General features: G+C 39.8%; 1 protein-coding gene and 3 non-coding genes across 4 annotated transcripts; all 4 read left to right on the top strand.

Moving 5' to 3' along the window:
* The first annotated feature begins 1,403 nt into the window (after positions 1-1,403).
* Positions 1,404-23,785, top strand: LOC116680796 (uncharacterized). Its single transcript, XM_032509531.1, has 3 exons — positions 1,404-1,488; positions 1,610-1,974; positions 23,506-23,785. The coding sequence occupies exons 1-3, from the start codon at positions 1,414-1,416 to the stop codon at positions 23,783-23,785; spliced, it is 720 nt and encodes a 239-aa protein (XP_032365422.1). The 5' UTR covers positions 1,404-1,413.
* Positions 2,356-2,427, top strand: trnac-gca (transfer RNA cysteine (anticodon GCA)). The gene has a single exon. It is a non-coding gene; the product is annotated as a tRNA-Cys (tRNA).
* On the top strand, positions 4,014-4,085 carry trnae-uuc (transfer RNA glutamic acid (anticodon UUC)). The gene has a single exon. It is a non-coding gene; the product is annotated as a tRNA-Glu (tRNA).
* On the top strand, positions 5,184-5,255 carry trnae-uuc (transfer RNA glutamic acid (anticodon UUC)). Its single transcript has one exon. It is a non-coding gene; the product is annotated as a tRNA-Glu (tRNA).
* Positions 23,786-24,150: the final 365 nt, after the last annotated feature.

Genomic DNA, 24,150 nt, shown 5'->3' on the forward strand with positions numbered 1-24,150 from the left:
CTCTTCCTCTTCCTTCTCTTCCACGTCCACGTCCACTTCCACTTCTACTTCTACTTCCACCTTCTCTCCTGCCCTCCATTGTGAAAATCACACATCCCATTTGGATTTGACCTGGCTTTATATCCCCATTACTGATTGGGTGCAACACATTACTGATTTGAAACAGGTGTGTTAAATTTTGAGTGCTTGTGTGTTACCGACGACAACAGTGTGTTACTTGTATTTCACTTTTGGGGCTGTGTTGTGCCATTCTGAGTTGAAATGCACCAAAATGCTACATGTGCTGTTTGAATGACAATGTGTTTACAGTTTTGCACAAAGAGCGATTCCGATTTGCTAGCTGTGTCTAACCACATGAGAAGTGTTTAAAGTTCTACAAACTGTGTGCTTCAATCAATAAAGTGGTTTGTACACTTGCAACTTTGGTTTTGCGAATGGATTTTAGTGTTTTAGCAACTCAGAAATACTGTAATTCAACAAACATAATAAAGTCAAAACAAATAAAAAGCTTAGTCAAGATAACTTCAAAATGCACATTAGCCCCACTATATAATGTTGTTGAAGTGATGTAAATTGGAGTTGACTCCACACAATCATTAGTCCATATAATACATAATTAGAAGTTGGATCCACTAAATTGAAAGTTGTGTTTACCAACAAACCTTAGTTGACTGAACATGTCATTAGTTAAGTGAACTTCCAACTTTTAGTTGAGAGAACTGATTGTCTCTTTGTGTCAACTAAACATCTGATTTCCAAACAACTTAGAATTCTAAGGCAACCAGGTTACACATATGTTTAAGTTGAGTCAACAAATATTTTTTACAGTGTAGCTCATGTAGTGTCATTTTGAATGGCCGTGTTTTGAAATGGCAAACATGTGACTTTATGTCAGATTGTTGTGTCTTATGCAGGAAACTGTGTTCAGTGCATTTAAAAAGTGCCATTTTGAAATGCAAAATGTGTGTAAAGCAGAAAATGTGTTTAGACTTTTGGAGACTGGAGAGGAAGTTTTGCTCTCTGTGTGTCAGTTTAAATAATTGTGCTGTGCATGTCATTTTAGTGTGTTAGCAATTGGAAAAAACTGTAGAATGCGTAGTGGCGCTCAAAGAAGGACCAGAGCTAAGGTAACTGATCAAATAGAGCTACTATCATTGGCCATGTCATTAACCACGGGCCATCATACAGAGAGGCTGGTGAACAAGTACAGCCAAATATCAGCCAGGACACAGTTGTATCTATTGTCCGTATTGTCAGAGAAACCAACAGGTAGGATATTGCTTCTCCTACAGCAAAGTGTAAATGCTGTAAAATTAACATTTACAGTATTAGAGTGACAACCTTGTCTTTGGGAACATTGCAGCAATCGGCACAACATCCATTTCTCGGACTCTAGCTAAACACAGAGTCCGCATGAAACCACTATACAAAGTTGCTTTTGAAAGGAACAGTGAACGCATCAAAGACCTCCGTCACCAATACGTCCAGGTAAGGTTATGCAATACAGTCATTACTGTAAACTACTCTATAAACCTGCAGTACATGAGGACATACAGTAGATATACAGTACAGCACAGCAGTTACATACACTGTGTCTAATTACTATCAGAGAGTCATGGAGTTGGAGGCCAATCAAGTCCCACGTGAAATTATCTGTGTTGACGAGGCTGGCTTCAACTTGGTAAAAAGGTGTTGCCGTGGGAGAAACATAATTGGAAAAAGGGCCACAGTTACCGTGCCGGGCCAGAGAGGAGGTAACATCACCATGTGCACCGCAATCTCCGACAATGGTGCACTCCTGCATAAATGTGAGATTGGCCCTTACAACACCGACCGCCTTCTTCTGTTTTTAGAAGACCTGCACCAAAGACTGGTGCCAGAGGTAGAAAGGAGGCAGGTGGGAGACCATTTGCCAATATATGTGATCACATGGGACAATGTGGCATTCCACCATCCCCGTACGATCCCAGCCTGGTTTGACTTTTTTTTAAATTATTATTCTGGTGTTCTTTCTGTTTGTATATCTTGCAGTAATGTCCTTCTGCAAGTAAAGTCTTTACTGCAGAAATTCTGTCTATGTCTTTTTTTTCATAAACTGTAGATTCTATAAAGCTACTCTGAGACGGTCATTCATTTGTTGTATTGAATTTCTTCAAAAAAAGAAATAAAATGCATGTGCAAAACACAAACTTGTTAAATGTATTGAAAAATCTGTCATAGCAATTGTAAAAAACTGTAACTCCCTTTCATACAGTAGATGAGATTTGGATACTTTCTCAGACTGTGAAGGTAACCACATGGTGGAGGCCCAGCCATTGTTTTGCTGCACCATGAGCATATCCAACATAGAGTATGTGGGGTATAGCTCAGTGGTAGAGCATTTGACTGCAGATCAAGAGGTCCCTAGTTCAAATCTGGGTGCCCCCTGCAAAGATGTGTGTAGGTTATTGTCTTTATGATAGTTGTCATTGATTCCTACCTGCCAGCATCAAGGTTGTACATTTGTGTTGGTGAAGAGGGCTGGTTCAGGTTAGTTAAACAATTAACAGCTTAAAATTAAGGCAGAAGCATAATCTATAAAAGTGTGTGTGGACATATTAAGCAATGCACAATGGTGCAAAATAAATCCTTTAATTCCCACATAAAGCAAATTTCAAGGATCGCAAGGACTGTTGCTTGCTCTGGAGGAAACTACTAGAACTGTTGGGTCCTTGTAAATTCTGAAGTGTGTCTAGACCTACTCTATCTGTAACGTGTCTCAAGATAACTCTTGTTATGAATTGATACTATAAATAAAATTGAAATGGAATTGAATATCTGCTGCTGTACAAGTTGCTGATCTTTAGCTCATTAGATGGTCAGTTAGCTCCATCTAGTGGACAGATAGTAGAACTCCATCATCTGATGGGGGACTTCTCTCACACTGACTGGCTCTGGGAACAGGTTGGACTGGTTCTGACGTCTCTCTGACTCTGAAGTTGACATACTCTAAGTCGGCCATGTTTAATTGGATGCTCTCCAGTTATTGCTGTTTGGTAGATTAACATTATATTTTCCTACTTTGGGGACTTTTCATTTCATATTCTTTGTCTGACATTTTCTATTCCCTGTTTGTATTTTCTGTGACTGCATGTGGTTTTAAATCTGTTGGAGTTTCTTCAGACTAAAGCAAAGACACTGATGATGTCATCCAAAAGAAACATAAAGGACAGCAACCTGTTTCCAGAGGACACTAAAGAACGACGGAGCAGCAGGAAACAGAGCAGCTCAAATAGCAAACAGCTGATTTATTCATCTGACTCGTAGAATAACGCCAATGATTGACTTGTTTTAAATGTCTGGGAATGTGGAACAGCTCCATGCTGACTACCTGAAATAAAACAAGGCCACATGCTGATTATTGGGGACTTGATTTGATGGATTTATTCTTCCTGTTGTGTCTCTGTTTAAACTCCTAATTTAAAGGTAAAGTCAGCGTCCACTAAAGGTTGTGTTGTTGCTGCTGACAGACTCAGATTATTATTCTAAGTGTGTGACAACATTATGGGATGGATCCCTACAGAGATAGACCTTTTAGTTAAAGAGGAACATCCTTTTAGTTTAGATCCTTTAGTTTCCAACCAGACCAGAGTGGTGATTGGAGGAACAGTGGAAAGATGAACCATTTTTCATATATATATTTTCTTTTTCTATTGACTATAGTTGTGTTTGTTATTAACAGAAATCAACCTGCCAACATTTCTATTCGTCATAAAGTTCCGACGTTAAGTTTTTTACCGCCAGTTCAAAATGGAGCTGAACACAGAGGAGGATTCCTCCCTAACGGCCGCTCTGCTCTGCTCCGTGCCCCCGCTGTCCGGTAATAGTTAAAGCAGATAAAAACCTAAAGAACACTCAAAAGCTTCAAGATAAAACTTACTTAAGAAGCTTCTTCATTCACGTTCAAGAGAAGGCCTGTTTCCAGCCAGACTATGAATTGATTCATGAAATCCCTGTTATTGATATCTAGTCAGTCCCATATGGTCTAGCGGTTAGGATTCCTGGTTTTCACCCAGGTGGCCCGGGTTCAACTCCCGGTATGGGAATTGGTATTTAGCTATAAGATCTGCAGCAAGGTCAGTACTGTATAATCAGAGCTGTAGTTGCCCTATGCCCTGATAAGCATGTGTCAAAAACCATGTAATGCTAATAACTAGACATGATATGCATCTCTATAATCAAACATCATAAAACTATAACTGGACAGGTTGGCCGTGAAAACTTGAATCCTTACTGCTAGACTGGACATATTGCTGTGTTTTATCAACAAGTGATGTATATATTTATGTACCCTGTTCCTGGCATATCATATATATTTATGTATTCATAAAATCACTGTTATTATTCAACGTGTCAGTCCCATAGGGTCTAGCAGTCTGGATTCTGCCTAGATAACCTTTACACACATTATTAAGGAGTCCTCTGGGGACTACAATCAGTAGATCTGAGAAAGCTTTCAGTTAGGTTGGTTTTACAATCATTTGGCCTAAGTGGTGCCCAAAAGGTCTTGGGTGCTGCTCCTAAAGACTTCTAATAGTAAGGAGAACCGTGGACCAATGGCAGATAACATGGAGTTAGAGCAGGTTGTTTGCTGGGAGAACCTGCACTGGCAGAGAAGGACAGTTTTTATTCATGCAGGACTAGAGTCCGTCTTTGCCAGCTGAATGTTGATTCTCATACCGGGAGTTGAACCCACAACTTATATATTTATACATATATATATATATATATATATATATATAGTGTATACTCTGACTGCAGCAACACAAGTTCAGATTTCAGTGATACCTAATTTTTATGATGATTACGAGACTGAATTCAAAGTGTGTATCCCCCATGTAACTCAAAGCCTATCACTTCCAGTCAATACTGTCAAATTTGAAGCTCCTTCTGATTACATTAATGACCACATTATTCAAAATGGAGCTGAACATGGAGGAGGATTCCTCCCTAACGGCCGCTCCGCTCTGCTCCGTGCCCCCGCTGTCCGGTAATAGTTAAAGCAGATAAAAACCTAAAGAACACTCAAAAGCTTCAAGATAAAACTTACTTAAGAAGCTTCTTCATTCACGTTCAAGAGAAGGCCTGTTTCCAGCCAGACTATGAATTGATTCATGAAATCCCTGTTATTAATATGTAGCCATTCCCATATGGTCTAGCGGTTAGGATTCCTGGTTTTCACCCAGGTGGCCCGGGTTCAACTCCCGGTATGGGAATTGGTATTTAGCTGGTGAAGGTCTGCAGAAAGACCTGTATGATCTCTGACTCTTTCCAGTTCAGTTTTTCTTTTCCAGTTCATTACTGTCATGAACATTGCCTTATGGGTAGTAACATTTCATTTACAGTGATTTACTGTATTTTTTTTTATTTGCAATGGTCTGCTGGAAAACCACAGCAGTATTGTTAGTTCATGTTATAGAAGCATAGAAATGAAATGGAAAAATAAAATATCTTTATAAAATAAATTTTCAGAATTGTTCAACCAGTAATGGAGAATATCCTTTTAAAACATTTCTTTATGGTGGAAATCCTGGACTTCAGAGGTCAGCAAAACTACCCCAACAAGTAGCACTTACTGCATACAAAACTCAAGTCAGTGCTTGTGTTTGGGTAGTTCTGGTGCCAGATGAATGCATTTTACTAGTGTTGGGAAGAATTGTGAAATAGATTGTCTCTGCATTTTGTTCAGAGATATGTCTGATGATGAACTCACTACCAAGACAACCCCAAAGAGAAGCACTTATGAACACAGTAATCATCAGTGTCTCCATTTGACACGATCCAAATGTGATTACAATGACATCCAATTACTTTATTGATCGCAGGGGGAAAAAGAACATAAGGACTCAGGGGAATGACCTGCCATAGAAATAGTAGTTTGTAGTAGTTCATGGCAAAGCCGGGTACTTCACGGTATCACAAGGCAAAGCAGAGCGTAGCAGGATGTAACAGGGCATTGCATGATTCGTATTAGGACCACGGCGACAGCTGCAAGCATGATTTTGGAGCCTCCCTGATCCAAGGAAACATGCTGGGGAAAAAAGAACAAAAGACACTGGGGAATGACTCGCCAGAGCTGCGGTGTACGCCCGTCCCACACCTGTTTTAGGTCGTACACACGTTTCATAAATGAGGGCCCATGTGAGCACAATAAAGTCTTCTTTAAGACATGTTTTTCCTTTATAGTTCTAGTTTTTTTTCCAATTCTTCTGGTCACACTTGGCATTATTCCACATCTTTTGTCTGTTGTTGTGTCTCGGCGCCAGCTGTTGCTAGAAGTATTTTGCTTTTGGGTTGTCCGACCATCTCTACATACGTATGCACTTCCCATTCTTGTGAATGTGATAACACAGGACCCCCTGGAGGGACTTTCTTCAAATTTTGCAAACACATTCACATGAACTCGCGAACCAAAATCCATTGATGAGATTTTGGAGGTCAAAGGTTCAATGTCAAAGTGACTGTATCCTCATGTCTGTCCATCCAATTCTTGTGAATGCAATATCTCTGAACTGGATAAGGCACTGGCCTCCTAAGCCAGGGATTGTGGGTTTATGTCCCGTCTGGGGAGTTTCTCAGCAGAGTGCTGCAGTGGAAGCATGATGGGTTCATAACCCAGTGGTCGATGGATCAATACCATCCTCTGCTAACTTGGTTTTGCTGGTGACACAATGGAAGACACTCTGAAAGGGTGATGCATCAAGAGATTATGCAAAAAACCCGAAACGTTCTATGAAATGACGCCTTTAAAAAAAATCGCTCGATCACGCAAATTTGATCGTGGGAAGTCAAAATCGTGATCGCTATTAAAAATTGATTAATTGTGCAGCCTTACCCTAGAGCTCTGTGAGCTAACAGACACTAACTAGCACCCTAGAGCCCTGTGAGCTAACAGACACTAACTAGCACCCTAGAGCTCTGTGAGCTAACAGACACTAACTAGCACCCTAGAGCCCTGTGAGCTAACAGACACTAACTAGCACCCAAGAGCCGTGTAAGCTAATAGACACTAACTAGCACCCTAGAGATCTGTGAGCTAACAGACACTAAGTAGCACCCTAGAGATCTGTGAGCTAACAGACACTAACTAGCACCAACTAGCACTGGTCACTGCTGTTCTCTGAATAACAAAGATGGGACAAAATGTTGCGTTTACTGGTAAACTGGAAAACCTTGAGACCGCCGTATAGCCGACTGTTATCTGTGGAGTTTTCCTCCCGTTACTCTGTCCTCTCTGACTGTCTCCATCTAGAAACTAAGCTGCGCGGTGCGGGGAACTACTCTGACTGACTCATGAGCAGACAGTGGTTTACGGAGCGGTAGATGGGCTTTTGCCAAAAACCCGGGGCGTTCTATGAAATGAAAAAAAAATTGCTTGATTACTCAAATTTCATCGTGGGAAGCCAAAATTGTGATCACCTCAAACTTGCCCCAAATGGACCCCACTGTATTCCCTTAAAGAAGAGACCAGGCCTGCCTTGTCTTCTAACCCTTGTATCATTATCTCTGCATGTCCCCCCCCCCCTTCCGGGTCTACTAAAGGCACCTTCAGCAGACGGCAAGCTGGCGACCAGAGCAGGAAAGAAGGGCAAGAAGGAGGAGGAGGAAGAGGAGGAGTATGTGGTGGAGAAGGTTTTGGACCGCAGAGTGGTGAAGGGAAGAGTAGAGTTTCTGCTGAAATGGAAGGGGTTCTCAGAGTAAGTATGAGTCTATAATATTAATGCTTGGTGTTCTTGGTCCTGAGATATATAATATATATATATACATATTGCAAATAGGTGTCAGCATGGTATCATGTCCTCAAAGTTGAAGGTTTGGTATTATGACACTAGGTTGCAGACCCACAAATAACCTTACAAGATGGCAATAGAAAAAGGAATAATAGGAATGATAATTAGAGTGAGAATGGATTGTCTAAAAACAAAGTGTGAGGAGATGTTCTTCTGTCTGCACTCACCTTTCCAGTGAGGAGAACACATGGGAGCCACAAGACAACCTGGACCTGGACCTTATCACCGAGTACATGCAGAAACACAAGGAGACGGAGGAGAAGAAGAAGGAGGGCAAGAGGAAAGGTGTCAGGGAGGAGGAGGTGAGTGAAGGAAAGAGGGTACTCCAGACTGAAGAGTCCCAAAAATCTAATCTCAATACTAATGAATACACACAGAGGGTTTCACAAATGTCTTTTAGGATTTATATATCATACCGTAATTCCTCAAAGAAAAACCGGTAGTCAATTAAACCGCGGCCCTCTGATAGTGGTCTGGGGGGGGGGCAACATGGATAAATAAAGGCCGGGAAAAATCAGTGTGGATAATCTCCTCGGTGCCTTTCATATAATGTGCAGTCACGTTTATCGTAATGTACATTTCTACCAATTTAACTTAACAGATTCAACAATATATTCATGCTTTGTTTTTCTGGATTATGGTTCTCATGTAGAGTATTATTTTTTTTGATCAAATTTAGATTTTTGATCTAATTAAGAAACAAAGAGTGCCAACCAATCCCCTGAGTCGGAGAGGCTGATGAGCCTACAGATACTAGATCAAGTTCAACTGGGAGTCAAACACTCCCACAAAGAAAAGTTTCCAGCACTACCAATCCCAGACCATCCCCCGGTTGTTACCGCCTGGCTCAAGGCCGCCAACAAAAAGGCCACACAGATATATCAACCCAAACTTTATTAACACACACACAGAGCGTAACCATGGTTATGCAGCAGTGGAACTTAGACACAGACATGCTGTGAACGATGCTTCTGGTTTTACTTAGCTTACTACACCATGGCGCCTTACTAACTCACTCACTCTGTCTGTTGATATGCAAACACAGATCAATGGACATGCATGTGTTGTTGGGGGGGTGCATGAGGCAACCCCCCTTTCGACCAATCAATAGATCTTTGTATCCAAAACCTTTACATACAGTTGTGTTCAGAATAAGAGCTGTGTTTTTAAAGAAGTGAATAGTGCTCAAAATCCTTAGAATAGCTTTTAATTCCATAATACCAATGCAATGGGAGCACTGGTTCATTTCCAAATCAGAACATGACCAACATGAATCAAGTCTGTGTTCTACCTTTACAGGAAATTAAGAAAATGGAATATTAGCAGTATTTGCATTTTTCTTTACAAACTCAAATGTTTACTGTATAAACTGACAAATGTGTCAGGGTTTTAATCCCTGCACTAATATTTAGTTGCATAACCATTATTTCTGAGAACTGCTTCATATCTGTGTTACATGGAGTCACCTGTGAACAGGTATTCCAGCCCAGGACCATTGAACTACATCCCATAATTCCTCTGCATTACTGGGTTTGGCCTCAGAAACAGCATTTATGATGTCACCCTACAAGTGTTCTCTGGGATTGAGGTTCAGGGTTGGGCTGGCCGCTCCATAACATCCATAAGGTTCATCTGGAACCAAGACTTTGCTCCTTCCTGGTGTGTTTGGGTCCTTGTCTTGTTGAAAGACCCGTTTCAAAGGCATTTCCTCCTCAGCATAAGGCAACGTGACCTCTTCAAGTATTCTGATGTATTGGAACTGATCCATGATCCCTGGTATGTGATAAACAGGCCCAACACCACAGTATGAGAAACATCCCATAACCAGCATGCTTTACTGTCTTCACAGTGGCCTGGGGCTTGATTTCAGTGCAGGGGTATCGGAGGACAAACTGTCTGTGGCTCCTAGACCCAAAAGAACAGTTTCCCTCTCATCCGTCCCCAGATTGTTGTTCCATTTCTCCGTTGGCCAGTCAATGTGTCCTCAGGTTGTTTCCCACGTCGGTCAGGCTTTGGATGCCATTTCAAGGCATTTTAAATCATTTTGGCAGAGCGGCTTATAATCTTCTGCAGTTCTTTAAATGTTTTTTTCCCTCTCATATCAACTTTTTAATGAAAGTCCTCTGTTGCTCAGAGCAATGTCTCGAACGAGCCATTTTGCAGAGTATTTCAGTGTGAAATGCACTATAACCCACATGCACAACATGTGCTTCCTTCATTCCTTAAATATGTATATTTATACAGTATATAGATTGATTTTGGGCCATAACTGACACCTGTTTCTTCACAGAATCAATCAGCTCACTAATTGACCACAACACAACTATTAATTTGAACATGCTCCTTTCAATTACAGATTAAATTCCACAGAATGAGCAGCATGCGTGTCATGACTGTTGGTTTTCTAGGACTCTACAACACTTACTAGTAAATGACTTGCCATGTAGAAATATCACTTTTACGAAAAAATATGATTTATGAGTTTCACAAAGGCTTGAGGAAATGGAGCTTGTGTGGACAATACCACATTATACTACCATATTACTTAATTGCTAATGCCTATCAGGGACAATTGTTCCAATTTACTTTACTGGAGTAGAGCTGTTCCAGCAACATGAAGACAACACAGTAACCCCTACTAATACCAGTGAAAGCTAAAAATCTGTGGTAAAATGTTACATTTACAACTTTCCCGGCACAAAAATCCTGGATGATCCCCCATTTGTTACTAAACAGCTGGCTAAAAGGCTGGCAACAAAATGGAGGCCACACATAAATTGATCAAAAGTAGTTCATTTATCACAAACTAACCAACACTGGATGTTACATTTCCCATAATGCAACTCCATAATAGTGATGTTGGCAGATAATTAAGAAAGGTCAAACAATGTTCCATAGCTCTATATGTTGGTTCTAGTTTAAGATAGAGCTCTACAGCATGGCACCTCACTAACTCACTCTCTTGGTTTTTCTCTGTTGATAGAAACGGAGAGGAAGAGGAGTCAAATGTCACCGCTGTCAGCAGTGTGACAAATCCTTCACATCATCAGGATATTTAAAGATTCATCAGAGAGTTCATACTGGAGAGAAACTGTACAGCTGTGAACAATGTGGGGCAGCTTTTTCTCAGCATGGTAACCTTAAAAGACACCAGCGCATTCACACTGGAGAGAAGCCGTACAGCTGTGAACAATGTGGGGATACCTTTTCTCATAGTGGTAACCTTAAAACTCACCAGCGTATTCACACTGGAGAGAAGCCGTACTGGTGTGAACAATGTGGGGAAACGTTTTCTAATAGTGGTAACCTTAAGAAACACCAGCGCATTCACACTGGAGAGAAGCCGTACAGCTGTGAACGATGTGGGGAAACCTTTACTAATAGTAGTCACCTTAAAACTCACCAGCGCATTCACACTGGAGAGAAGCCGTACTGGTGTGAACAATGTGGGGGAACCTTTTCTCAGAGTAGTAGCCTTAAAAGACACCAGCGCATTCACACTGCCTCGTTGTGAACATGTTTCAGAGCCAAGCTGTTTCCTCCTCCTCATGCCCTGATAGCTGTGTTGTTATATTCTGATCTTCTCTCCACATTGAAGGCTGACCAGCAGTAACTTTATCTTCTGAGCAGCATGTATGTTATTGTGGATCAGCTGGACTGTTTTCTGTCTTTCCTCAGAACCCTTTATCATTTAGGCACCAGAATCGGTGCCTGAACCCATCCTTTTAAAAATACATTTTTTTAAATGTATATATATATTTTTTTAACGAGCACAAAAAGACAGCAACATTTAAGAACGGCTTCTTTATTACTATATGGTCTAAATTAAATGTAAAAAAAAATGTAATATTTCTCCAGTAAATTGCTGCTAAATGACAAAAACAACCACTAGATGGAAAAGACAGCGCTGGTGTTTCAGTAGCACCGAAATGAGGCCCCCAAATCCCCGTTACTATTCGGTCCGATAGATACCGGGTGTTAAGGCACCGGTGCCGTACTAGCACCGGGTTTCGGTACCAAACCCTAACCACAATGTACCCCCAGTGGGAAGGAGGAGGCCCAAAGGAGAAACATTAAGACGTTTAGAGATATTTTGGTTGAAAAACGTAGACATGATTGAAACTTTTTTTATTTCGTAAAAACTTTCTTCTCATCTCTAGAAACTTAATAAAAAAATGTTAGTTGACAGGGAGTCAGTGTAATTTTCATTTCAGGAATACATTTTTGTTACCCTTATATATTTCTAAACTCCCAAAAGTTGGTAAAAACTCTAACCTTTGAGCATTGTGAGTTTAATAAGAGCAAATTCAATATTTGTGTAAATTGGTCCTCTCATCATTACCAACATACTAGAAGTCGGCCATTTTTAATTGTACGCTCTCAAGTTAATGTTTTGTAGTTTAACATGTTTCCCTACTTTGTGGAATTTCATTTAATAATCTTTGTCTGACATTTCATATTTTCTGTGACTGAATGGGGTTTTAAATCTGTTGATGTCTGTTCAGACTGAAAGAAAAGACACTGATGATGTTTTACAAAATCAGAAAATAGAAAGCAAACTTGTAAAATAACATCAATGATTGAATTGTTTTAAATGTTTTGCAATGTGGAACAATTTAATACAAAATAAAAGAAATAAAACGAGGCCTCGTGCTGATTATTTGTGACTTGATTTGGTGGATTTATCCTTCCTGCCGTTTCTGTGTTTAAACTCCTTGATAAGAGAACGTTTCCATCCACTAAAAGTGCTGAAAGACTCAGATTATTATTCTAAGTGTGTGACAACATTATGGGATGGATCCCTACAGAGATAGACCTTTAGTTAGAAAAATTAAGTGATATAGCAAAGTGTCTCAAGGATTATTTTATCAATAAAATAAATAATCTTAAAATACTACACCGCTACACAACACGGCTTTGTCAAAATCATTGATAAATAAGATTGTGGAAAGTAAAACATGTTTTAAATTTAAGAGTGTAAGTGTTTTGAAAGTAAAATGACTTCTGATGAATTGTAAAACAAACCACCTGGTGTGGACTATCTTGAATATAAGTGGATTAAGCCAATAGTTTCAATCATTGCTCCTACTATTGCTCATATAATTAATGTGTTTTATGGAAAATATGTCTGCAAGCATGGAAGATATGTAAAGTTATGCCAATACCAAAGAATAAGAAAATGCCTTTCTCTGGATCAAACAGTAGACCAATAAGCTTATTACCAATTCTCTGTAAAATAATGGAAAGAATTGTTTATGAACAGATTCAGTTTTATTTTTTAAATAATATTTTAATTACAGTTTTTCAGCTTGCATACATACAGAGGAAAACACTCAACTGCCACTGCCCTGACTCAGATGGTTGATGACTGGTTTAAGGATATGGACGAGAGGAAAATAATAGGTGTTGTGATGCTTGATTTTACTGCAGCATTTGATATAATTAACCACAACTTACTGTTAAATAAATTGGAATATTATGGTTTTTCACAAACCGCATTATTCTGGAAGGTAAGTCATTGGACTGATAGGAGACAATTAGTTTACTTTAATGGAAGATTTTCAGGCTTGTGGAACATGGAGTTCCTCAAGGAAGTTGTCTTGGGCCACTCCTCTTCACAATTATTACTAACGATTTACCATCTGTTTACTAAACTACAGAGAGAGTTACAGTGGTGGACTGGATCAGAAGTAACAAACTGATCTCAATGGATCTAAAACTACCATTTTAGTGGTTGGAACTCATTTTTTTAATGTTCCAAACCGACACTTGAACTCAGTATAGAGCAAACTTCTGTAGAGCAAAGAGAAGAGGCTAAACTTTTGGGTGTGATAATTGACAAGAGATTGTGTTGGGACAAACATGTTCAGAAGCTGGTAACTAAAATGGGCAACACCTTGTCAGTTATTAAAAGGTGTGCAAACATCTTCACACCACAGATAGGTAAAAAAGTCCTTTTATTTTTTTCACATATGGATTACTGTTCAGTGGTGTGGTCCAGCACTTCAGCAATTATTATGAAAAAATGACAAGTGATTCAGAATAACGCTGCACGTGTGGCTCTCTTGTGAGGGTTTAGATCATATGTTGATAACATGCATGAACAACTCTCATGGTTTAAAGTTAAAAAAAATTTGTGTATTTGCTAATTTTTTTTTTTACATAACGTTATAACAAACAAAATACCTTTTATTTCAAACAGAAAACTATCCTTTAGTACTGCTACACATCATTATCCAACGAGGCGTGCAGTAGGAGGGAGTTTTATTTTACCTAAAGTGAAAACTAAATTAATTTAGCGTTCTGTCGGGTACAGAGCAATGTGTGAATGGAACTCTCTCCCAACGACTATCAAACACAACTCTCAGTATGGTTTAAAAAATCACTTAAGACATATTTATTTCAAAGGAATTAAATATGTAATTTAAAATTAGTTTGTTATAGGGCTTTTGTTATCTTATTTCTTAAATTGATTTATCTTTTCGGAGTACTGTCTTTTATTTTATTTCTTGTATGAATTGCGTTAACTTTAAGATTTAATTATGGTTAGTATTTTCTAATTTATGTCTGTGTGTGTGTAATGAAATGTCACAAAGAGTATTATGGAGTTAGATTCCTGCCAAAAGGCTGAAAAGGTTCAGCATGAACTAAAAGCTTTTCTTCCTGGGGTCCTACAATCTTTTCTTTGACAATACTCTATGGAGTTAGATTCCTGCCAAAAGGTTGTACACAAAAAAATGTGTTGCACACTAAAAAAGTTGTTTGTACATAAAAAAATGTGTTGCACACAAATAAAAGTTCTTTTGCAAACTGTCTTCAAACGTTACACACACATAAAACTTGTTTTACAAACTGTCCCCAAACGTTGCACTCAAAATATCATTTATAAATTGTCCCCGAGTACAAAACGGTCTCTGCTCGCTCAAAACAGCCTCTCCTCGAGTACGAAACAATTCCACACCCCTCTGTGGCAAATTTCTGCCAAAAGTCACATGATCCATTGGGAGTAGTTCTGACTTTGTGACAGCAGGGGGCGCTCTCAAAACAATTGAAACGCCCGGTTTGGCTGAGGAAGACAGACGGCATTTTACAGCTAACACCATGAGCACCCCACAGGGGAGTTTCCTAACTTTCACGGTGAAAAATTAATATCTGACTATGCCATAACTATGCAGATAGAGCATTTACAATTTCAGTTAAAGGCACCGCTATGTCACGGCAAGGGACCATGTTACTTTTCAAATCAAATATTGTTGTAGGCTTCAAGTGCCTATACAATAGACAGTTATTTTTTTGTTAAAAAACAACAACATAAAACCCGAATTATGATCTGTTAACAATGCCTTTATCTTGGTATCCACTCTGGTTCTATCTATTTAAAATACCACAATAAAGGGAGAAGCTAACCAGAGGGTCAGATATTAATATTTCACCGTGAAAGTTTGGAAACTCCCCTGTGGGTGCTCATGGTGTTAGCTGTGAAAGAGCGCTCCCTGCTGTCACAAAGTCAGAACTACTCCCAATGGATCATGTGACTTTTGGCAGAAATTTGCCACAGAGGGGTGTGGAATTGTTTCGTACTCGAGGAGAGGCTGTTTTGAGCGAGCAGAGACCGTTTTGTACTCGGGGACAATTTATAAATGATATTTTGAGTGCAACGTTTGGGGACAGTTTGTAAAACAAGTTTTATGTGTGTGTAACGTTTGAAGACAGTTTGCAAAAGAACTTTTATTTGTGTGCAACACATTTTTTTATGTACAAACAACTTTTATTTGTGTGAAACACATTTTTTTGTGTACAACCTTTTGGCAGGAATCTAACTCCACAATACTCTTTGTGACATTTCATTACACCCACTCAGACATAAATTAGAAAATACAAACCATAATTAAATCTTAAAGTTAACGCAATTTATACAAGAAATAAAATAAAAGACACTACTCTGAAAAGATAAATCAATTTAAGAAATAAGATAACAAAAGCCCTATAACAAACTAATTTTAAATTACATATTTAATTCCTTTGAAATAAATATGTCTTAAGTGATTTTTTAAACCATACTGAGGGTTGTGTTTGATCGTTGTTGGGAGAGAGTTCCATTCACACATCGCTCTGTACCTGACTGAACGTTGAATTGATTTAGTTTTCACTTTAGGTAAAATAAAACTCCCTCCTACTGCACGCCTCGTTGGATAATGATGTGTAGCAGTACTAAAGGATAGTTTTCTGTTTGAAATAAAAGGTGTTTTGTTTGTAATAACGTTATGTAAAAAAGAATTAGCAAATACACAATGTATTTTTAACTTTAAACCATGAGAGTTGTTCATGCATGTTATCAACATTTGATCCAAACCCACACGAGAGAGCCACACGTGCGGCTTTATTCTGAATCACTTGTAATTTTTTCATATTAATTGCTGAAGTGTTGGACCACACCACTGAGCAGTAATCCGCATGTGAAAAAAAACAAAACCTGAAGGACTTTTTTACCTATCTGTGGTGTGAAGATGTTTGCACACCTTTTAATAACTGACAAGGTGTTGCCCATTTTAGTTACCAGCTTCTGAATGTTTGTCCCAACACAATCTATTGTTAATCATCACACCCAAAAGTTTAGCCTCTTCTCTTTGCTCTATAGAAGTTTGCTCTATGCAAAGTTCAAGTTTCGGTTTGGAACATTAAAAAAAAACGGGTTACAACCACTAAACTAGTAGTTTTAGATCCATTGAGATCAGTTTGTTACTCCTGATCCAGTCCATCACTGACTGTAGCTCTATCTGTAGTTTAGTATTTAGATCACCAATATCAGTTCCTGATAAATATATAGTAGAATCATCAGCAAACATGGAAATGCTCGCTTTATCTAAAACAGATGGTAAATCATTAGTAAAGATTGTGTATAGGAGTGGCTCGAGACAACTTCCTTGAGGAACTCCATGTTCCACAAGCCTGAAAAACTTCTATTAAAGTAAAAAAATTGTCTCCTATCAGTCAAGTAACTTTCCATCCATAATAATGCGGTTTGTGAAAAAACATAATATTCCAATTTTTTTAACAGAAAGTTGTGGTCAGTTATATCAAATGCTGCAGTAAAATCAAGCATCACAACACCTATTATTTTTCTCTCGTCCATATCCTTAAACCAGTCATCAACCATCTGAGTCAGGGCAGTGGCAGTTGAGTGTTTTCCTCTGTATGTATGCAAGCTGAAAAACTGTAATTAAATTATTTAAAAAATAAAACTGAATCTGTTCATAAACAATTCTTTCCATTATTTTACAGATAATTGGTAATAAGCTTATCTACTGTTTGATCCAGAGAAAGGTATTTTCTTATTCTTTGGTATTGGCACAACTTTACATATCTTCCATGCTTGCAGACATATATCTTCCATAAAACAAATATTAATTATATGAGCAATAGTGGGAACAATGATTGAAACTATTGGCTTAATCCACTTATATTCAAAATAGTCCCCACCAGGTGGTTTGTTTTACAATTCATCAGAAGCTACATGTTTTACTTTCCATGGTCTTATTTATCAATGTTTTTGACAAATCCGTGTTGTGTAATTGTGTAGTATTTTAAGATTTATTTTATTTATGAAATAATCATTGACACAATTTGCTATATCACTTGGTTTAGTAAGAAAATCACCTTCATTTTTCTATCTAAAAGGTCTATCTCTGTAGGGATCCATCCCATAATGTTGTCACACACTTAGAATAATAAACTGAGTCTTTCAGCACTTTTAGTGGATGGAAACGTTCTCTTGTCAAGGAGTTTAACACAGAAACGGCAGGAAGGATAAATCCACCATATCAAGTCACAAATAATCAGCATGAGACCTCGTTTAATTTATTTTATTTAACTACAAAACAATAACTTGAGAGTGAACAATTAAAAATGGCCAACTTCTAGTTTGTTGGTAATAATGAGAGGACCAATTTACACAAATATTTCTAAACCCACGATATAAGGGTGACAAAAATGTATTCCTAAAATAAAAATTACAATGACTTTCTGTCAGCCAAAAAAAAGTATGTTTCTAGAGATGAGAAGAAAGTTTTTACAAAATCAAAAAGTTTCAAACATGTCTACGTTTTCCAACCAAAACATCTTTAAACGTCTTAATGTTTCTCCTTTGGGCCTTCTCCTTCCCACGGTGGGTACATTGTGGTTAGGGTTGGGTACCGAAACCCGGTGCTAGTACGGCACCGGTGCCTTAACACCCGGTATCTATCGGACCAAATAGTAACGGGGATTTTGGGGCCTCATTTCGGTGCTACTGAAACACCAGCGCTGCCTTTTTCCATCTAGTGGTTGTTTTTGTCATTTGGCAGCAATTTACTGGAGAAATGTGTTATTACATTTTTTTTAACATTTAATTTGGACCATATAGAAATAAACAAGCGGTTCTTAAATGTTACTGGCTGTCTTGTTGTGCTCCTTTTTTTTTTTTTTTTTACATGGAGAGAAGATCAGGATATAACAACACAGCTATCAGGACATGAGGAGGAGGAAACAGCTTGGCTCTGAAACATGTTCACAACGAGGCAGTGTGAATGCGCTGGTGTTTTTTAAGGGTACTACTCTGAGAAAAGGTTTTCCCACATTGTTCACACCAGTACGGCTTCTCTCCAGTGTGAATGAGCTGGTGAGTTTTAAGATGACTACTCTGAGAAAACGTTTTTCCGCATTGTTCACACCAGTACGGCTTCTCTCCAGTGTGAGTGCGCTGGTGAGTTTTAAAGCTACCACTATGAGAAAAAGTTTCCCCACATTGTTCACAGCTGTACGGCTTCTCTCCAGTGTGAATGAGCTGGTGAGATTTAAGGGCATCACCACGAGAAAAAGTTTCCCCACATTGTTCACAGCTGTACGGCTTCTCTCCAGTGTGAATGTGTTGATGTCTTTTCAGGGCACTCTGTTGTGTGAAAGCTGCCCCACATTGATCACAGCTGTAAGGCTTCTCTCCAGTGTGAACTCTCTGATGAATCTTTAAATATCCTGATGTGAAGGATTTGTCACACTGCTGACAGCAGTGACGTCTGACTCCTCTTCCTCTATGTTTCTATCAACAGAGAAAAACCAAGAGAGTGAGTTAGTGAGGTGCCATGCTGTAGAGCTCTATCTTAAACTAGAAACAACATTTAGAGCATGTCTATGGAACATTGTTTGACTGACGCAATACTTCTCTTAATTATCTGCCAACATCACTATTATGGAGTTGCATTATGGGAAATGTAACATCCAGTGTTGGTTAGTTAGTAGATAAATGAACTACTTTTGATCAATTTATGTGTGGCTTCCATTTTGTTGCCAGCCTTTTAGCCAGCTGTTTAGTAACAATTGGGGGATCACCCAGGATTTTTTGTGCGGAGAAAGTTGTAAATGTAACATTTTCCCACAGATTTTTAGATTTCACTGGTATCTGTAGGGGTTACCGTGTTGTCTTCCTGTTGCTGGAACAGCTCTACTCCAGTAAAGTAAATTGGAACCATTGTCCCTGATAGGCATTAGCAATGAGGGGCACCAGTTGACCTTTGACCTTTTGTTTTAGGTTGTCGTTTTTGCTAAATCAAACTTGTATAGCCAGCAGTATTGCAGCATCACTGATGCTTATGACAAACACAGGCCAAACCAACAGTCCTGACATACATGCGGCTCATTCTGTGGAATTGAATCTGTAATTGAAAGGAGCATGTTCAAATTAATAGCAGTGTTGTGTTCAATTAGTGAGCTGATTGATTCTGTGAAGAAACAGGTGCCAGTTATGGTCCATATTTAATCTATATACTGTATATATACATATTTAAGGAAGGAAGCACATATTGTGCATGGTGGTTATAGTGCATTTCACACTAAATTACTAAAATGGCTCGTTCCAGACATTGCTCTGAGGAACAGAGGACTTTGATTAAAAAATTTGTATGAGAGGGGAAAACAGATAAATAAGTTCAGAAGATTATAAGCTGCTCTGCCAAAATCTTTTCAAATGCCTTGAAATGGCATCCAAAGCCTGACCGACGTGGGAAACAACCAAAGGACACATTGACTGGCCAACGGAGAAATGGAGCAACATTCTGGGGACTGATGAGAGGGAAACTGTTCTTTTTGGGTCTAGGAGCCGCAGACAGTTTGTCCTCCGACCCCCCTGCACTGAAATCAAGCCCCAGTCCACTGTGAAGACAGTAAAGCATGCTGGTTATGGGATGTTTCTCATACTGTGGTGTTGGGCCTGTTTATCACATACCAGGGATCATGGATCAGTTTCAATACATCAGAATACTTGAAGAGGTCACGTTGCCTTATGCTGAAGAGGAAATGCCTTTGAAACGGGTCTTTCAACAAGAAAAGGACCCAAACACACCAGGAAGGAGCAAAGTCTTGGTTCCAGATGAACCAGATTGATGTTATGGAGGGGCCAGCGCAATCCCCGGACCTCAATCCCAGAGAACACTTGTAGGGGGACATCATAAATGCTGTTTCTGAGCCCAAACCCAGTAATGCAGAGGAATTATGGGATGTAGTTCAATGGTCCTGGGCTGGAATACCTGTTCACAGGTGACTCCATGCAACACAGATATGAAGCAGTTCTCAGAAATAATGGTTATATAACTAACTATTAGTGCAGGGATTCAAACCCTGACACATTTTTCAGTTTATACAGTAAACATTTGAGTTTGTAAAGAAAAATGCAAATACTGCTAATATTCCTTTTTCTTCACTTCCTGTAAAGGTAGAACACAGACTTGATCCATGTTGGTCATGTTCTGATTTGGAAATGAATGGGCAGTGTTCCCAATGCATTGGTATTATAGAATTAAAAGCTATTCTAAGGATTTTGAGCATTATTCACTTCTTTAAAAACACAGCTGTTATTCTGAGCACAACTGTATGTAAAGGTTTTACATACAAAGGTGTAATGATTGGTTGAAAGGGGGGTGGCCTAAAACCGGTCCGGTCTAGACCTGCTCTTTATCTTTATGGAAAGCTAAAAGAGAAAACTGATGTTGTGATTTAGCGCTATATAAATAAAACACAATTGAACTTGGACTCTTCAGTCTGGAGTACCCTCTTTCCTTCACCCACCTCCTCCTCCCTGACACCTTTCCTCTTGCCCTCCTTCTTCTTCTTTTCCTCCTCCTCGTGTTTCTGCATGTACTCTGTGATAAGGTCCAGGTCCAGGTTGTCTTGTGGCTCCCATGTGTTATCCTCACTGGAAAGGTGAGTGCAGACAGAAGAACATCTCCTCACACTTTGTTTTTTAGGAAATACATTCTCACTCTAATTATCATTCCTAAGTCAAATGAACAAAAGCCAGAGTCAAATTACAAAACTTTCAACTCTCAGTGCATGATACCATGCTGACACTTATTTGCAATATGTAAATATATTAAATATATCAGGACCAAGAACACCAAGCATTAATATTCTAGACTCATACTTACTCTGAGAACCCCTTCCATTTCAGCAGAAACTCTACTCTTCCCTTCACCACTCTGCGGTCCAAAACCTTCTCCACCACATACTCCTCCTCCTCCTTCACTGCTGCTTCAGGCTGCTCCTCCTTTCCTGCTCTGGTCGCCACCTTACTGTCTGCTGAGGACGCCTTTGGTAGACCCAACGGGGTGGGGGGGGAAACATGCAGAGATAATGATACAAGGGTTAGAAGAACTAATGGGAGGTGTGAGTGAATTCTAGCTTACCATGTTTTGCTGTGTTCAAATCAAAAGTTTTCTTCATGACAACACAGAACGTGTGTGTGTGTTTTTTAAATACAAAAAAAGTTATTGCATTTTCTGACATTTTTGTCACTTTCTCAATGTAGTGGGTCCTTTTTAATGTTTTTTCCAATGTTGTTTGTTACTTCTGATGATGACATTTTCAGCTTATTTTGAAGGCCCATTTTTTGTGATGAAAAAACTGAAAATGGGTCGAATTTGACCCGAGGACAACATGAGGGTTAAATGTTTTCTATATTGGACATGACATCCTAAAACATTTTTGCATTTTATTTTGGGATGTTACATGTTATGTTTGAGAACCTGTGAATGAAACATTTCCATTTTAAGGACTAAAATAAATGTCTAAAGTTCACTTATTTGTTTGCCTTTTTTTTCTTTCAGGAGTTAAAAAGGAACTTTTTTGCAACTAAAAGGTACAAAATGGCTTTGTCACTGGGGCGGTACCTTAATGGGACAACATGGTACCTTTTCTAAAGGTACTTTGTTGTTCCTTGGTTTAAAGGTACATTATTGATCCTCAAAGGTATAATGTTGTCCCTTAGAAGGAACAAACAGGTAAGGTACAAATTTGATCCTCTTATTCAAGGTACAACTACGTACCTTTGAGGGTACCACCCCAGTGACGAGCTTTTGTTCCTTTAAAAAAGGTATTGTTTTGTACTTTTTATTTTGACAGTGCAAATGCTCGTATTTTGCAGACAAAATGTGAGTGTGCATCTGAATTTTACATCCAGTCGCACATGTGACACCAGTAAATTTGCCCTCCCACCGACATTATCATTTTTTTTTACACATTAAACATGGAAGCAGCAGCATCAAGTTAGAATTCAGTACATGACATCTATGTTATTTCGTCTGGGTTGGGAAAGTAATGTGTAGTTAGGAGTTAGGTGCCTTCAGTCTCTTCCACATGGTGAAGGATGGTATAAGGTGGAAGGTCTACAGTTCATTATTAATTAACAACGGTATCGGGTATCAACAGATACACAAAGCCCAGGCATTGGGACCGGGGCTGAAAGAGTCAGATCAGTGCATCCCTAAATAAAACTGGCAACAACCTGGTCGCATCAGCTGATTTGCAGCAGACATTTCATTTTCAGAGTCAAATTCCAGCAGGAGTCCTCTCAGGACAGATCTAGTAGGTCTAAGCCACATTATCTACTTTACAAAGAGACAACCATTGGACACAAGCAAGCATTTGGTGGAACAGTGGAGACACCAGGGCCAAGCCAGTAAGGTTATATGATAGAAGAACACTGACCTGAACATGGCTGCTATCAGAGGCCCAGTCTGCTGCTGGTCTTCTGGGGACCTCGTTGCTCCGCTGCTCCTGGTCCTGGTTGTCCTCCTCCATTCGTCTCTGGTCCTGAAGTCCAGCAGCTCTCCACTGTGGCGGCTTACACTGGGAAGAAATCTAAAGGGAAAACATGGACTTTGGAGTTAACACACACAACTTTATTAGGTCATTTCCCCTCACACTGCTACGGTTCAACACACACACACTGCTACGGTTCAAAACACACATACAAAATATACAACACACACACACAAGCTGGAAGAGCTGACGGCGCTGACCCAACTGGAGAGGGAGTACCGGGAATGCAGCCTCATGTGCTTCAACAAGACGTGGCTGTGTGAACTTTCTCCCGACACACACGTCACCCTGGAGGGTTCCAGACTTTTGTGAGCAGACAGGAAAGCAGCGGAGAGCGGTAAGAAGAAGGGGGGGGGTCGCTGTGTTTGGGAATGATAGGTGGGGCCACCCGGGACACATCAGTGTGAAGGAGCAACTCTGCACCAGAGACTTGGAGCTGTTAGCGGTTAGCATGCGGCCGGCACCCCCATTCCCTTCTCCTCACCTCCGGGGACTTCCCTGTCCTCTGCTCTCCCCCCCCCTTCACCCAGTATGTTAAATGCCACCCCAGGGGCGTCACAACTTTGGATTTACTGTATGCAGACATCAAAGATGAATACATCTCATCCCTCCTCCCCCCACTCGGCCGCTCAGATCACAACCTGGTCCACCTGGTCCCAGACTACCCCCCTGTGGGGACCAAACAACAGCCTGTGGAGAGGCTTGTGAAGCAGTGGTCTGAGGAGGTCAGTGATAGGCTCAGAGACTGCTTTGAAACTACAGACTGGGAAGCACTCTGCACCCCCCACGGCACCGACACAGACAGCATGACCAAATGCATCACAGACTAGTGGCGGTTTTCCACTGCGTGGTATCTACTCGACTCGCCACGGCTCTACTCGCTTTTTTTGGTTTTCCATTACAAAAAAAAAGTCCCTGGGACCTGCTACCAGGTACTTTTTGTAGTACTACCTCAGTCGAGGTTCCAAGCGAGCCGAGGCGATACCAAAAGGTGACGTGGTTACCTGCAGACTGCTGGTTGGTCGGAGAGAATCGTCACTCATGACTGCGTTGTTAGCAAACAAGAGTGCGGAGTGTGTGTCCAGAACAAACGGGACATTTAAAACAAATCTAGCCGGACACCGACAGATTATCCACTCTCTGCACTATTCTCACTTTTCAACTGTTCGGGCTACTAGCGGCTTCATGTCGTTTC

This window comes from Etheostoma spectabile, unplaced genomic scaffold (genome assembly GCF_008692095.1).
Source record: "Etheostoma spectabile isolate EspeVRDwgs_2016 unplaced genomic scaffold, UIUC_Espe_1.0 scaffold00018490, whole genome shotgun sequence".
NCBI lineage: Eukaryota > Metazoa > Chordata > Actinopteri > Perciformes > Percidae > Etheostoma > Etheostoma spectabile.

What these genes read in the sequence shown, in the direction of transcription:
- LOC116680796 (XM_032509531.1), top strand. Translation starts at nt 1,414, where the DNA reads ATGAAACCACTATACAAAGTTGCTTTTGAAAGGAACAGTGAACGCATC. An exon ending in TCCGTCACCAATACGTCCAG is followed by an intron (nt 1,489 to 1,609) that starts GTAAGGTTATGC and finishes AATTACTATCAG; the next exon opens with AGAGTCATGGAGTTGGAGGC. An exon ending in CCCCGTACGATCCCAGCCTG is followed by an intron (nt 1,975 to 23,505) that starts GTTTGACTTTTT and finishes ATGCCACCCCAG; the next exon opens with GGGCGTCACAACTTTGGATT.